This window comes from Pelobates fuscus, chromosome 3 (assembly GCF_036172605.1).
Source record: "Pelobates fuscus isolate aPelFus1 chromosome 3, aPelFus1.pri, whole genome shotgun sequence".
NCBI lineage: Eukaryota > Metazoa > Chordata > Amphibia > Anura > Pelobatidae > Pelobates > Pelobates fuscus.
Genome location: NC_086319.1, coordinates 363098845 through 363113679, shown reverse-complemented (window position 1 = coordinate 363113679; position 14835 = coordinate 363098845). Strand labels below are relative to the sequence as shown.

The following is a 14835-nucleotide window of genomic DNA, read 5'->3' as shown; positions in this document are numbered from 1 at the left end:
GGGCCCGGGAGGGAGGGGTCGGGTGGGGGGGGACCCAGACCTTGTGCTTTGTCAGGGGCCCCAAAATTTCTGATGGCAGCCCTGGGCGGCATTGAGAGATCAGGTGAGTATTGTGGGGAAATTCCTTTGACCGCTAGAAGTGGATCAAGCGTAGGAAACCTCCATAAGATAAAGTAGTCCCTACTTTGTCTGTTTTTAAAGAAAACTAGAGTAGACGGGAAGAAAAGAACAGATCCGGAGAGAAAGCGATTGGGGAAAGGTAGGTTCGGCATGACAGTGCTGCTTAGAGTATCTGGTGGAGCACAGCGATTGCACCACATTCTCCATAGTGCTCCAATGCTTCTCTTGGATTAGCTGGAGATCATCCATTAGGACCATCTCTGTGTAGGTAAATAGCGGCTGTTGCGGAGAGATTAGGAAGACCTTTAATAAAAGGAAACACAGAAACCTAAAATGTGACGGCAGATAAGAACCATTCGGCCCATCTAGTCTGCCCAATTTTCTAAATACTTTCATTAGTCTCTGGCCTTATCTTATAGTTAGGATAGCCTTATGCCTATCCCACGCATGCTTAAACTTCTTTACTGTGTTAACCTCTACCACTTCAGCTGGAAGGCTATTCCATGCATCCACTACCCTCTCAGTAAAGTAATACTTCCTGATATTATTTTTAAAACTTTGCCCCTCTAATTTAAGACTATGTCCTCTTGTTGGTGCCTCTGTATGTGTATGATACCCATAATGTTAACAAGCAGATGGTATATCTGACATTATAGAATTTTTATTTTTTTGTATATTATAGTATGTACAGGACCAAAGCTGTCTGGGTATATCTTTGTGTGTGTGTGTGTGTGTGTGTGTGTGTATGTGTGTTTACCCTCCAAGTGTTGCAACTAATGAAAATTTACATTCACTTAGTCCTAATTGTTAAAATGGCTCGTGTCTAGGATTGTATTTTTTTGTACGTTCTATGAAACTTGGCAAGGAGTACATTAAGGGTTTAAAGCTAAATCTATGCAAGCTGGGTGTTTGGTGTATGTACTGGGACAAAAGAGCACCCGCCTGTACTTTGCTCCCATTACAGCATACTTGTTGCAAAAGTAACAGGCTATTTACTGTAGAGGCTTTACCTATGTTTGTATGACCACCGATTTCAGCCAAGTTTAGTGGCTTTTGTAAATAAAAATTGAAGGGAGTACTTTTAGATGCTTAAACCTAACCAGTGAGCTGATTAAATGGGCCTTTATGTAATACTGAGTGCAGTGGCTGTACGTCTCCATGGGTGGAGATAGCCTTGTGTACGGTTTCCTTCAAGATCATATATAGGACCTCTGAGCCTGTGGCTACCTTCTGTTTTTTCTTTTTTTTTTTCTTCCTTGTCTTAATGCCGTTCTGCATTACACAAATAATTTTATGTGGATTTCAGCTTCTAATACATGCAACACAATGACAAAACAATTAATTGGAAACAAAAATTGTTGTTTTTGTTTTTTTTCTTCTACAAAGCTCAAATATATCTCAACTCCAAGTGTAGATTCAACCTTTTTGGTTTATGTCCTTGGGAGAATTGAAAAAAATAATAAATGTTTATAATAAAAAAAAAAAATTTGTCCAAATGCCAAGAATGACACACGTTTTACTGTGTTCCTTTCATGGACACGTCCAATGGCTTTCACCGAGACCTGGAGAATCCATGCAACGATAGGAAATAACACATTCATAACATCTAACTTCTCATGACATTTTTCCTGCAGGATTCCAGAAAGTCTTCTTCAAACACGGTAGTCTAGACAATGAACCTCTCTTCAAACAATTCTGGCCTTCAAAAAAAGAAACAGATCAATCCCATCTTGTGATTTTTCTCTCTTTTTCAAAAGTAAAATAAAGCCGCTAGTCAGACATTCCAGGGGCAAGTCATTCATCGTTCTTTTTGTTCTTCTGTTACCAATATTTGTATCCTGGCAGGAAGACTTTTTTTGGATGTAGGTAGAACTTCCTGCTGGTAGACACCTCGAAGTACACCTTCTAAAACCATGTTTTCAATTATATCTGTTGGGATGCAAGAAGATGTAATTTGTATAACACATCACAATCTCAAACAAAGACGGTTTCAGATCTCACAGACTATTAACATAGTATGTGTAGAGTTTATTTTTTTTTTCCTGCTACTTTCAGAGCAGTGAATTTTCTGAAATAGGTAAGGACTTATTATAAGTCCTTGGATTTGTGTTTTTATTTTCCTAGTAATATTGGACTTATTAAATCCTAATGGTAAAATTTTCAGGAAAAATAAAAGGGAAAACAAATCAATAAAAAAAAAAGGGGGAATAGGTCACAAATGTGGTATAAAAGCTTTCATACCGAACGAAATGGGGCATGCTTACAAAACTCTTTGAAATGTGAGTGCATTTGACCATTTTTATACATAACTCACTCATTAAAGAATAAACCTGAGGCTTCCTTTGCAAGAACTAATTTCTCCAACGCACACAATGTTCTCGATAGAATCACTGTGTTTTTAGACCGTGTTAATTTTATAGGAAGTTTAACCCCTTAAGGACCAAACTTCTGGAATAAAATGGAATAATGACTTGTCAGACATGTCATGTGTCCTTAAGGGGTTAAGCACAAATTAAATACAAAATTAATGAACAGAGTAGAAAAGAATACAAATGGTCAAATTTATCAAATCTAAATAAGAAGCAATCACCATTGAAACCAATAGAATGTCAAACCAGCTTATGTTTTGTCTCGATAAATATGGACTAAAACGCTAATGATTTGCCACTGGGCGAAAATAAATATCTTCGAGAAACATGAAAAAAAAATGGATATAAAATATGCTTCTGCCTCTTTTTTTTTAACTACTAATACAACTGAATAAAGCTTTGATTTCACAATCGGTATTGCTGCCTTACCTGTATCAGGTGGGAGAACGTAGTGATCTTTATAATATCCCACCACAGGTTTATGTGCCAACCAGGAGCTGCAGGAGAAAGAAAATGAAAAATGTACATTAAAACGTTACTGTATGACCAGAACAGATTTCCACACCACGGACTGGCCTCAAATAGCATGTAATAACCTATACTGCTAACACTTTGTTGTATGTTCATCTATTTTGTGTGAAACTTAAACAAAACACTTTAAATATAGAATTTTTTTTTTTTTTTTTTTAAATGCAAATGTAAGGTCAAAATAAGACATTCTGGAGCTAAGGCAATTGAAAGGAATGTAGGTTTTTTTTTATATACAATATTAATTAAGACCTCTTAGGTGACTTATGCACTAAATGTATGTGGCATGCAATAATATAACCAACCACTAGATGGCGAAGTTTCCTCACTGCGCTACTAAATCAATAAGACCTGGAGCTATGAAAGTGGTAAGTACGCATGACAAACCTTGCTTTCTTTAAACATTCACTTTTACTTTGAGTGGCGAAGATTCACAATATGATCCCATAATTGCAATATAATTATTAAACATTAGACCATGTAAAAGTCACCAATAATATAACAATTCATTCTAAATAGACTAAAACAGAATGGCCAATTATCAGGGCCTGCAAAGTAATATATGTAAGAATAATAAAATGATAACAAATAATAAAACATCACAACATTTGTCTGCGTCTCCTAACACTTCTAGTGTAATCTCCACATGCCTGGACATTGATAACAAAATGTAGATACAAGCAGGCTAATAATAATAAAACTAGCTTGAGAGGTGGTAGAGGTGGGTAAATAGAAGGTTGGTGGGCCATCTTCGTCATGGGCAGAGTATCACGATGTGTATTCCAGATGTTTTCATTGTTTGTTCCATCGTTATATCAAGATTGAGACATATTCCCTCCAAGTTGTTGGTTTTATTTTATTTTGAACTGGATGTTCTTTATTTAACATGTATGTAGCCAGACTGTTTTTAAATTAATAGGCCAGTTTTTGTTCGAATATGTTCAACAATGGCAAACTTGACTGGCTCCAAGCTTGAAGGGCATTTTACAGACAGTATTCGGCTCCACTCGGGAGCTGATGTCGGAGGGGGAGGAGAGGTCACCAGCGCTGAGGGAGCCCGGCCCTGGATTAAGGTAAGTGGCTGAAGGGGGGCCCTGAGGGTTGGGGGGACCTAAGGACTTTATAGTGCTAGGAAAACGAGTTTGTCTTCCTGGCACTATAGTGGTCCTTTAATTGTTGCAAACTTTTTGTGAAGAAGTAGAATGGTGAGGAGTATACTAAATATGTTTAGGTAAAAGTCAAGTTACAGAATTTTAAGATAAATAATTATCTATATTTATAAGCAACAAATAAGGGGTCATGTCCAGAAACAATGAATCAATAAATTGAGAATGAGTACATTTGAAATGTGTGTCTGTATCTATATGGCTCATTGCGTGAAGACAAGACAATAGTAAAGATAGCCCCGGAATTCTATGCCAGCGATGGGTGCTAATAATTTGTTAGTATAACTGTAGGACTGTAATGGTGAGGGGAGGAAGATGGTTTAACCATGGGTTATTCTTGTCTCCAGTTTGTTTTTTGGAGGGTTTTTTTTTGTCAGGAATTCAAAGTGAATTTAAAATTTAAGGCCAAACTAAAAAAACATAACCGTTTGATTATTTCAGTATAGCATTTAAAGATTCACTTGGATTTACCAACAATTCACTTTTTTTTTTTTTATTGAATAATACTGTGTGCGCCTCAGTGTTATATATACACAAGCGAGGCCTACTATAGCAACTGGATAAATAGGAAGCTAGAATTAGGAACTAAAACTCTCTCAGGCGGTTAAGGCAAGACAAAGTGATTTTGCCTTTATGTAGACTGCTGGAATAAGAAATCATTGAGCTAAGGGTATCAGCTAGTCACAGTTCAGCACAGTGAGGTAATACAGGCCAGGCACAGATTTTGGGGCACATATTAGTGCTGAGTCTAATAGAGGAGATCAAAGAATCTTTCCAGACTGGCTTATTATTGTGCAGTCTAAAAGGGAAAGCTATGACTAAACACACAGTAGTTCATCTCATCTCTCCCTCCCGGTCAGTCTGCTGGGTCTACTATCATATTCAGAGACCATGCGTATTCGGCAGTATGACATTATAAGGGTGAGATCTGGAAATCACCAAAAATAAAGAAAACAAAATGGCGGTGGTTGCCGTAGGAGTAACTACAAGACAGAACACTACGTGACAAGTAAGAGAGCTGGTCCAAAACCATTCCTTAACCAACCACAACAGTATCACTAAATCACTTTTCCTAACCATACAGTTATATAGATAGTATAACATGGCGAATGCCTTCATACCTTTTATCCAACGTAATGTCTGTTAGGGATCTGGGGGAACAAACATATACATACAATCTTACTATATATAAAATATATATATTTATTTTTACAAAGACATTGAAAGCCATGTTTCAGTGTTTGCAGATGACACAAAACTCTGTAAAGTAATATAATATAATGTGAGCAAGATATTACCTTGACGCAGAGGGATCTAGATAGACTGGGGGACTGGGCATTCAAATGGCAGATACAATTTAATGTAGAAAAATGCAAAGTTTTGCACTTCGGGGTAAAGAACGCAGAAGTAACTGACGCCCTAAATGCTTTAGACAACAAACTAACAATGTGCAATGTCATTTATTGTCATGTATAAAAAGGGGCTACAAAACGTGCTACAAAATTAATAAAAGGAATGGAAGATTTTAGTTATGAAGAAAGGTTAGCTCATTTAAATCTGTTCAGTTTAGGGGGGGAAAACGGCACCTCAGAGGGGCTACATCAGCATTATTCAAAATATATCGTGGGCCAATACAAACCATTGTGTTAAAATATATTCACAAACAGGACTTTACATAAGACACAAAGTAATGCATTTAGATTGGAAGAAAGGAGATGTATAATAATAATATTTAGTCTAAGGCAACGGAAAGGTTTTTCTAAAGTAAGAACAATAAGGATGTGGAATTCTCTGCCTGAAGAGGTGGTTTTATCAGAGTCTGTACACGTTTAAACAGCAACTAGATGCATACTTGCAAAAACAGAATATTCAAGGATATCATTTGTAACATGTGGGGTAACAGCTTCTTGATCCAAGGAGAAAGCCGACTGCCATTCTGGGGTCAAGAAGGAATTATTTTACTAGTTTGTTGCAAAACTGGAAAGCGCTTCAAATAGGGTTTTTTGCCTTCTTTTGGATCAACAGCAAAAAACATATGTGAGAAAGGCTGAACTTGATGGACGCAAGTCTCTTTTCAGCTACATAACTATATCCACACACTTCACAATGAAAAATCCAGGACTTGAAATGACGACACATTTCCAAATAAATCCCAAGTGAATTTTCTATAATCCGGGATGGATATAAAGAAAATCAAAAATGCATTTTTAAAACAAAGAAGCTAATCCTGTTATTAATTTTCTTCCATCCAGTCAATGCATCTTACCCACACAGTGTTATTTTGTTTTAATGACGGAGCAGGGTGCTGGATATTACCGTCATTTACTCGTGATAAAAACTCACTCTAGACTGCAGTTCTTTCTGCTTGAATGGAAATGTCGGAGCTTCAGAAAATCCAACAGTTCCTTGGGGACATCCTGATTGTAGTATAAAACCCCCTGAAACATAAGACAAATTTACACATCATAATAGTAATATTTATTTATTTATAACATATTTTACCAGGATGGATACATTGGGATTTCTCTCGTTTTCAAGTATGTCCTGGGTCCACAAAACATTGCATTGTTACAGTAGAATGCAATATTACAAAAATACAATATACAAACTATATACATACACACATACATAAATTTGATACATAATAGGTAATAAATATATTCAACCATGACAGGTGCCTTCTGTGCTGTGGTATAGTGCCATAGATCTCTTAAAAGATTTTAGATTGAATGAAGATTTGACTGTGCGGTGCTCTGTAGGAAAACGAGGATCGAGCCACTTTATTTTTGTATTGCGGTATGCTAAATATTGTGCTAGTACTGGATCTGAGGTTATAGGCGGTGGGAAGAGCCGGGGAGAGCATTCTACTCAGGCAGGGTGGGAGCTTCCCAGGAAAGCTCTTAAACACAAGGCTGGAAAGATGAAGGGTGCGTCTGGATTCCAGGGACAGCCAGTTTAGCTCTTTTAACATGTCACAGTGGTGGGTAAAGTAATTACATTCTAGCACAAAGCTGCAGAACAAATTATATAACGTATTAAGTTTATTAAAGGACCACTCTAGTGCCAGGAAAGCATACTCGTTTTCCTGGCACTAGAGTGCCCTGAGGGTGCCCCCACCCTCAGGGACCCCCTCCCGCCCGGCTCTGGAAAGGGGAAAGGGGTTAAATCTTACCTTTTTCCAGCGCTGGGCGGAGAGATCTCCTCCTGCTCTCCTCCTCCGATCCTCCTCTTCTCCTCCCCGTCGGCTGAATGCGCACGCGCGGCAAGAGCTGCGCGCGCATTCAGCCGGTCACATAGGAAAGCATTCATAATGCTTTCCTATGGACGCTGGCGTGCTCTCACTGTGAAAATCACAGTGAGAAGCACGCAAGCGCCTCTAGCGGCTGTCAATGAGACAGCCACTAGAGGACATAGGGGGAAGGCTTAACCCATTCATAAACATAGCAGTTTCTCTGAAACTGCTATGTTTATGAAAAAATGGGTTAACCCTAGAAGGACCTGGCACCCAGACCACCTCATTAAGCTGAAGTGGTCTGGGTGCCTAGAGTGGTCCTTTAAGGTGGGTTTGCGGTGTGGGTGCATACATGTTATACACCCAATAATCAGTGACCGGCATTAGCATTTGTTGCACTGTTTCCTTACTGTAAAGCTTAGGCAGGATTTGTTTCTGTACAGGGCGCCTAGTTTTGGCTAAAGTTTTAAAGAGATTTTTTTTAATGTGGAGGCCAAAGGATAGATTGGGGTTTAGCAGCATACCTAGATATTTAAAAGAGCAGACTGCTGTCAGTGTGCTATTTGAATTTGTTCTGATACACCGTTGTTGATTTTGTAGTTTACGTAATTTAGGTACAGTTCCAGAGATCAATGTAACAGTTTTGGGGAAGAGTTTGTTATCCGCTATCCACTTTTCTACCTCTGTGATTTGGTTTTGTAGCACACCCTCAAGCTGCGGTAGCTTGGGTAGCGTAGATTACCGTGTCGTCTGTATACATGCGTACAGTTGAGGATTTGCAGACGTTAGGCAGATTTATAAATAATGTGAATAGCAGGGGTCCGAGCATGGAGCCTTGGGGAACACCACACGTGATTGGAAGAGGGAGGGAAGCTCTATCAGAAATGGCCACATATTGCAATTGTCTGAAACATCCGATCGAAACCAGGTTAGCGGACGATCACCAATTTACGTTTTTGCAAAAGAATGCTGTGGTCTACTGTGTCAAAGGCCTTGGCAAAATCAAGGAAAATAGCTCCAGTTAAGTCGAAGTTGAGCGATTTGGACGAAAGCCTGATTGATCAAGGGTCAGATATGTCAACATATGTCAACATAAATAACAATGCCACCTCCTCTCTTTCCTCTGTCATTTCTAAAACATGAATACCCGTGTATTGCAATGGCGGAGTCTGGTATTTTAGTCGTTAACCAGGATTCCGAGAGCAATGATTTTTGGTTTGTAATGGGAACACCGGGCTTGCAGTACATCCAGTTTAGGGAGTAAGCTACGGATGTTGCAGTGCACAAACGAGAGACCTTTATTAGAGGGGAGATTAGGATTAGAATTAGCTGGGGGACCAGGGTTAGAGTCCACATCATTTGCAAGGGCAAGTAACATAAGGAATAGGAATTCGGACATCATTTTTGTTTGGCCATATAGCGAATGGGATACTTTATAATTTTATGAGGTGGGTGTAGGAGGGCTATTTTTTATAACACTCCACCAGCACTCAGCAGATAAGTTACAGGAACAGAGCAGGCCATGGTGTATGATCATTTGTTTTCCAGTTTGAGGTGTGTGCTTATGGCGGTAATGATGTGAACAAAATTGGAGTGAGAAAAGGGTTAATAAGAATAACAGTATGGTCATATTTGGGTTTATGTTAGTGTTATGAGGTATATGTAGCTAAAAACAAAACACAAATAGTAAATAATAAAAATTAAAAAAGAAATCAAAGTATATAATATTGGTGTGTGATATATAGCTATTAGTAGGGAGAGAGGGTATGTATTCTATAGGGTTAAGACTGGAAGACTGTATTGAATATATAAAAAGCACGTGAGGATTTTACCTACAGGACACCATTTGCTGCAAGAGCAATATATTGGATTAACAGAGTCATTAGCAGGACTGTACAAAAAAAAACAGAATAGACATTTCACCTACACCTGGATCAACAGAGTCATTAACAGGACTGTACAAAAAAAACAACAACAAGATTTCACCTTCAGCTGTGCTTTAAGGATAATACAGTTATGGAAATCACAGTGAGGTTCCACTAACAGATTCTATAGATTCATTTTAAATAGGAAGGATTCCCTTTTATTACGAGGTTTAATAGTCTAATAGGATAGATTTCCCTTTTATTATTTGAGGTTTAATGGGATAGATTCCCTCATATTATGACATAATACAAGGAAAACAGTGGTCTTTATAGTACTTAATATATAAATCAATGTGATATATACCATTTTGAAGACAGGAATGATTTACCATGCTCCAATGGTGGAAAGGATCCCTGGTCTTTGGACCAACGGCAGAAACAGGGGGGTAAAGATTGATCTTGGTGAACGCAGGTCTTTTCTAGTCAATAAAAATGTAACTACATTCAAGCTTGGTTATCTGATTTACTTTACTGATGAGGAACAAAAGTGGTCTTATCAACCTACCCGTATGTACGTTTCCAGTCCCTGTCGCCGTTGCTCTTGGACCTTGGACATCCAGTTTGGTACTCGTTTGGGTGGAAAGTCTGGGACCTTGCATATCTTCTTCAACTGTACCAAACAAAATGATATTATATGTAACTAACCCAGTGACACACTCTAACATCTCAAAATAGGAGGATTGGCTCAGAGTATGTTTGTGATGGTCACATTAAATGTTGGTGGTGTTCAGAGACAATATATTTCAAGCTTTGCATTTATATAGCTCATAAATAATGCAAAAAGAACAACTGCTGATCACAGATCTCTATCTTTCTTTACAAATATATAAGCCTTGTGTGCAAGATGTTTGGATGTACAATGAAGTACTGGCTCATAATTGCTATGATATGTCCAGTACAGTAACATACATCATACCATTCACATTATGGGTTCCGACTATGCCTAGAACGTAAAAACTTTTTATTTCATTTTTTTTAAATAAATTTGTGTATACAACTAGTTACTCTGTATTAAAACACATATTGTCAATGGATTTAATACAATAAATACATATCAATCAATGGACCAGTTGTACATTTCTCATATAATAAAAGACAAGTTATAGCCGTGAACTATCAATATCTATACCCAAATATAATAAAGCCACTCTTGATTAAAATTATACAATGTACAAAACTGTGCCAAATATTCCGTTTCCACAGAATCCTATTCCACCTCCAGAGCAATCAGTTGCTTTTTTTCTGGTTCGGACCCTCAGCTGACACTCATCTCCAGATAAACCCATTCAGAATCCCTCCAGATCACTCTGATTCCGCAATCCTGGAATCTGAGATCACGGTCTGCCTGCATAGACTCTGCTTGGCGCCTTTCCTTCACTAATCACATTTCCTCACTCAACAGTATTGTATTTACAATTTCATGTTCTTCGGTTTATATTTTTAATCTCTCAGTCATCGTTCTAGCCTCCAATATGATGTGTTGGAACATGCCGCAGGGCCTACTTAAAAAGGAGTAAAAAATTATCTGTAAAATACTTTATCATATGATAACAAATATCAGGTTATTTCATATATATATATATATATATTCACAAAGTGATGAGGAAAAACAATCGTCTTATCTACATACTATAGGCTCTTGTAATAAAAGATTCCCTCCCAGCTCCAACGGACTTAATGGAAAAAAGGACAAGTGAGACCCATAAAGGTTAAATAATGCAACATTGACAGTGGTAAAAAACATCGGGTTAACATAAAGGGTTAACCCAAATGAACAATCTTAAACAGGAACTGTAGGACTTTACTGCTTCTAAAGGGTCCTTTGAGGGACTGAAAGAGCTGTGACTCACAAAAAGTTTACATTATGGAGGAAAAGTGTATTTTACAGAGTGGTATTGTATTTGAGGTGGCAGGAATGAAAGGGTCAATTATTTGTCTTTTTACTGTTTAAAATTCAATGAACTGTCTCAAAGTTTCTCTGACTGGGAAATTCTGGCCGGTGTGGCTGCCCACGAGTGCTCCTTTTCCTGCAGGCCACATTTTGGAGAGATAGCACTACCTGGCCACAAGGCGGTTCAGCAATAGCGATTGGAAGGTATCTGCAGATTTACGGAAGCCCCCTCCATTAAAGAGACCCCCATTTCAGTAATTTTGTCCTAAAAGTTTGTTGACTCCCCACAATTCTCAAATGTGAGGAATATAGTCCATGAACATTTACTGGTTTGTTTCCTTAATGTAGTTATAGAAACAGGGCCTTGTGGGTAAATAAAATATGTTTGTACAAAAATAGTTTCCTTATAACAAACTTGTTCTGCAATTCAAAAGCGAAATAAAGAAATCACTTTCAATTCTCCCTTTTCTGTCCATGCACATTGTGTACGTATAACACATGACATCTTGCAGCATGCTAAACTAAATTATAATGTGTCAAAATGGCCGAAATAATACAAACAAAACAAACGTCCAACTCTAACTGTAACCTGTGCTGTGCAACATAAAACTGCTAACAGGTTGTGCTGATATTATATAGCTATTATATTATCTGTTCAATACTTCCATGCTTTTGTTCCATAAGATTTTACTTAAAGGAACACTATAGTCACCTAAATGACTTTAGCTAAATAAAGCAGTTTTAGTGTATAGATCATTCCCCTGCAATTTCACTGCTCAATTCACTGTCATTTAGGAGTTAAATCACTTTGTTTCTGTTTATGCAGCCCTAGCCACACCTCCCCTGGCTATGATTGACAGAGCCTGCATGAAAAAAAACTGGTTTCACTTTCAAACAGATGTAATTTACCTTAAATAATTGTATGTCAATTTCTAACTTTAAACTTTAATCTCATACAGGAGGCTCTTGCAGGGTCTACCAAGCTATTAACATAGCAGGGGATAAGAAAATCTTAATTAAACAGAACTTGCAATAAAGAAAGCCTAAATAGGGCTCTCTTTACAGGAAGTGTTTATGGAAGGCTGTGCAAGTCACATGCAGGGAGGTGTGACTAGGGTTCATAAACAAAGGGATTTAACTCCTAAAGGGCAGAGGATTGAGCAGTGAGGCTGCAGGGGCATGTTATATATATATACAACTGCTTCATTAAGCTAAAGTTGTTCAGGTGACTATAGTGTCACTTTAATTGCACTTTGACTGACAAAAATCAATTTGGTAAAATAAAATAAAAAAGACACTACTGTGATAACTGCTGAGTGCATTCGTGGTCAATAATAATATCACCGGTACTAAATAACATGTTATAAGAACGTGGTGCCAGGTATTTTAATGTAGGATTGGCTAAAGTGATAACAGCTCTAATTTATGTATAAATGAACTGAATTCAGAAATTTACTAACAACCTGCTGTTCGATCTAAAGATTTATTTTGTACGAATTGTATTACGATTGCCAGCATGAGGCATTATAAGGCACCGAGGGTAATCGCTATAGATTGTGCCCTATGTGCCGTATCAGAATGAAAACCCTTTTTTACTCGGCATTGAGTCACAGCGTCTGTAGCTCAGTCTGTGACAGTCTGATTGTTTTCGTGAGGAGAAATTTGTTATAATTGATCCTGGTAGAATACACCGCCAGTTGGTGTAAGCAAGGCGGTCTCGTCTGTTGGTAGAAAATCTGCGCTAACAAGGGATAATTAGGGTGAAGGATTCGGAAATTGTATTTTGATGATGGGGGTCTCGGTCAATGTAAGGGAACTATAAATATAAATTATTGGTAGTATTACACCCCTGAATATTAATAAGAATAAATGGCGGCCCAGCCGTCCTTGCTGAGTATTTATAGTGTGTTTCCCACATAATATAACTTGGCTTTGTATATTTGTAATTAATCAGATAGCATGCACTAGGTATGAATCAGTTTCTCTGTATTGTCCAGAAGAAAAGAAAAAAACAAAGGAAAAAACTGTATGTACACCACAAAGTGATAATAACAAAAAAATTATACAAACTGGATAACGAAGATATATTCTGCCTCAGCTATATATCTATGTGGAGAAATATAAAAGTATATAGTGTTATACCATTAATATATATAAAGGGTGGGTGTGGTAGATTCCTCTCCTGCAATATTGTCATAAAAAACAAAACACTAAGCCCTCAGTGAATACTATCATAACAACCTGACCCTTACCTTTTTGTGTCACTATACCCCACTCCATCTAGCATGTAACCTCAATCCCTCTGTTCCCGTGTGTCAAACTTGTCTGGTTACAAATACGTGACTGTTGGCTTTGGCTCCTTGTCTCTGCTTAGCCAAGCCACACACTGACCTAGGAGGGTGAAACTCTAACACACAAACAAGATAAACAGTTGTATTACCAGTTTATGGAGCGCAAGGAATTCACTGTAACGGCGGTCGAGAGTATGCCTGCGGCCATTGAACAGAACATCCACTTTAAAGACCTGTTAGACACAATAGGAGAGGACGTCATACATTCTGTCTGTTCTCACATACAGGTTTTAAAGCACAACACAGTACCACCTAGTGTCAGATCTATTATACGGTACAGAAAAATATAAAATTAGTGGAAAATCAAATAATTTGTGATATTTTAAAACACGCATGCGCTAATTTGATTGCAAGTTGATAAATGTTAAACGAATATCTAAGGTTTCCATCACAATTGCTCCTTACGTAGAACTTTGCCCCAGAAAAGTGACCGTTTTTACCTTAATATATGTCCGCCATTATTTCAGATCACAAATATCACCTTGTTCAAGAATTGTAACACCCCTGACTCCAGGACCACTGGGGGTACGCAAGACTAGCTTTGGACTCCAATTTTAATGATTGTAATTTCTTAAAGGGTTACTCCAACCAAAATATGGTGGTTTAAAAAAAAACATGTTTTTTGGTCAGAGAAAAATAAAAATAAAACAAATAAAGCAAACAGCTAATACTTAGGACCTCTTTGGCCAGGTTCTCCCTCTGACTCCACGTTGCCGGAGAATTACTGATGTCAGGGAGGGTGGGCTAAGGGGAGAGCATGGGCAGCACAGATGTGGGGGTGTACTGCCATTGGATGTCTTACGCTAGCATGCTGTGCGCGCTGGCGTCAGACACCAAATTTGCACAGAATTCGCAATATCCAGCCCAGAATTTTTTGTTAACGTGTTTCCTAATAACACCTCAATGACGCTGTTTCTTCTAAAGGTGAAGTTACACCTCTGGCTGCAGAGGAGTCCATCTCAGTACTTGCAGTGTTTCATAGCGACACGCGCTCGGAGTAACTCTTTAACACATATTACTTTAACAAAACCAGTTTCTGTCTTCAGGTAAAAACCACTGGTGCTGCTTGTTCTGCATTTTACAAGAATTAATGTATAGTTACAGAAAGCAGGTACTGAGAGCTGGGACAAGTAAAAACACAAATGTGCATTATTGTCTGGTTTTTATTAGTGCAGTTAATAAATCAAGTAATATGCACATTTTGAATAGAAATTTAATTGAAAACTTTTTTTGATTGGGATGGATCCTGTCTT

General features: G+C 37.9%; 1 protein-coding gene across 2 annotated transcripts in view; it reads right to left on the bottom strand.

Moving 5' to 3' along the window:
• Window positions 1-1484: 1484 nt before the first annotated feature.
• The window catches only part of SNX22 (sorting nexin 22), a 31531-nt gene continuing 18180 nt past the window's right edge, over window positions 1485-14835 (bottom strand). Inside the window, exons 2-7 of one of the 2 annotated variants that reach the window (XM_063445881.1) lie at window positions 13672-13755; window positions 9846-9950; window positions 6527-6621; window positions 5305-5334; window positions 2919-2986; window positions 1485-2049 (exon numbers count right to left, since the gene is read on the bottom strand). In XM_063445881.1, the coding sequence (XP_063301951.1) occupies window positions 1919-2049; window positions 2919-2986; window positions 5305-5334; window positions 6527-6621; window positions 9846-9950; window positions 13672-13755 (513 nt within the window). In that variant the 3' untranslated portion in view covers window positions 1485-1918. The remainder of the gene's footprint in view (window positions 2050-2918; window positions 2987-5304; window positions 5335-6526; window positions 6622-9845; window positions 9951-13671; window positions 13756-14835) is intronic. The other variant, XM_063445880.1, reaches the window with a different exon arrangement.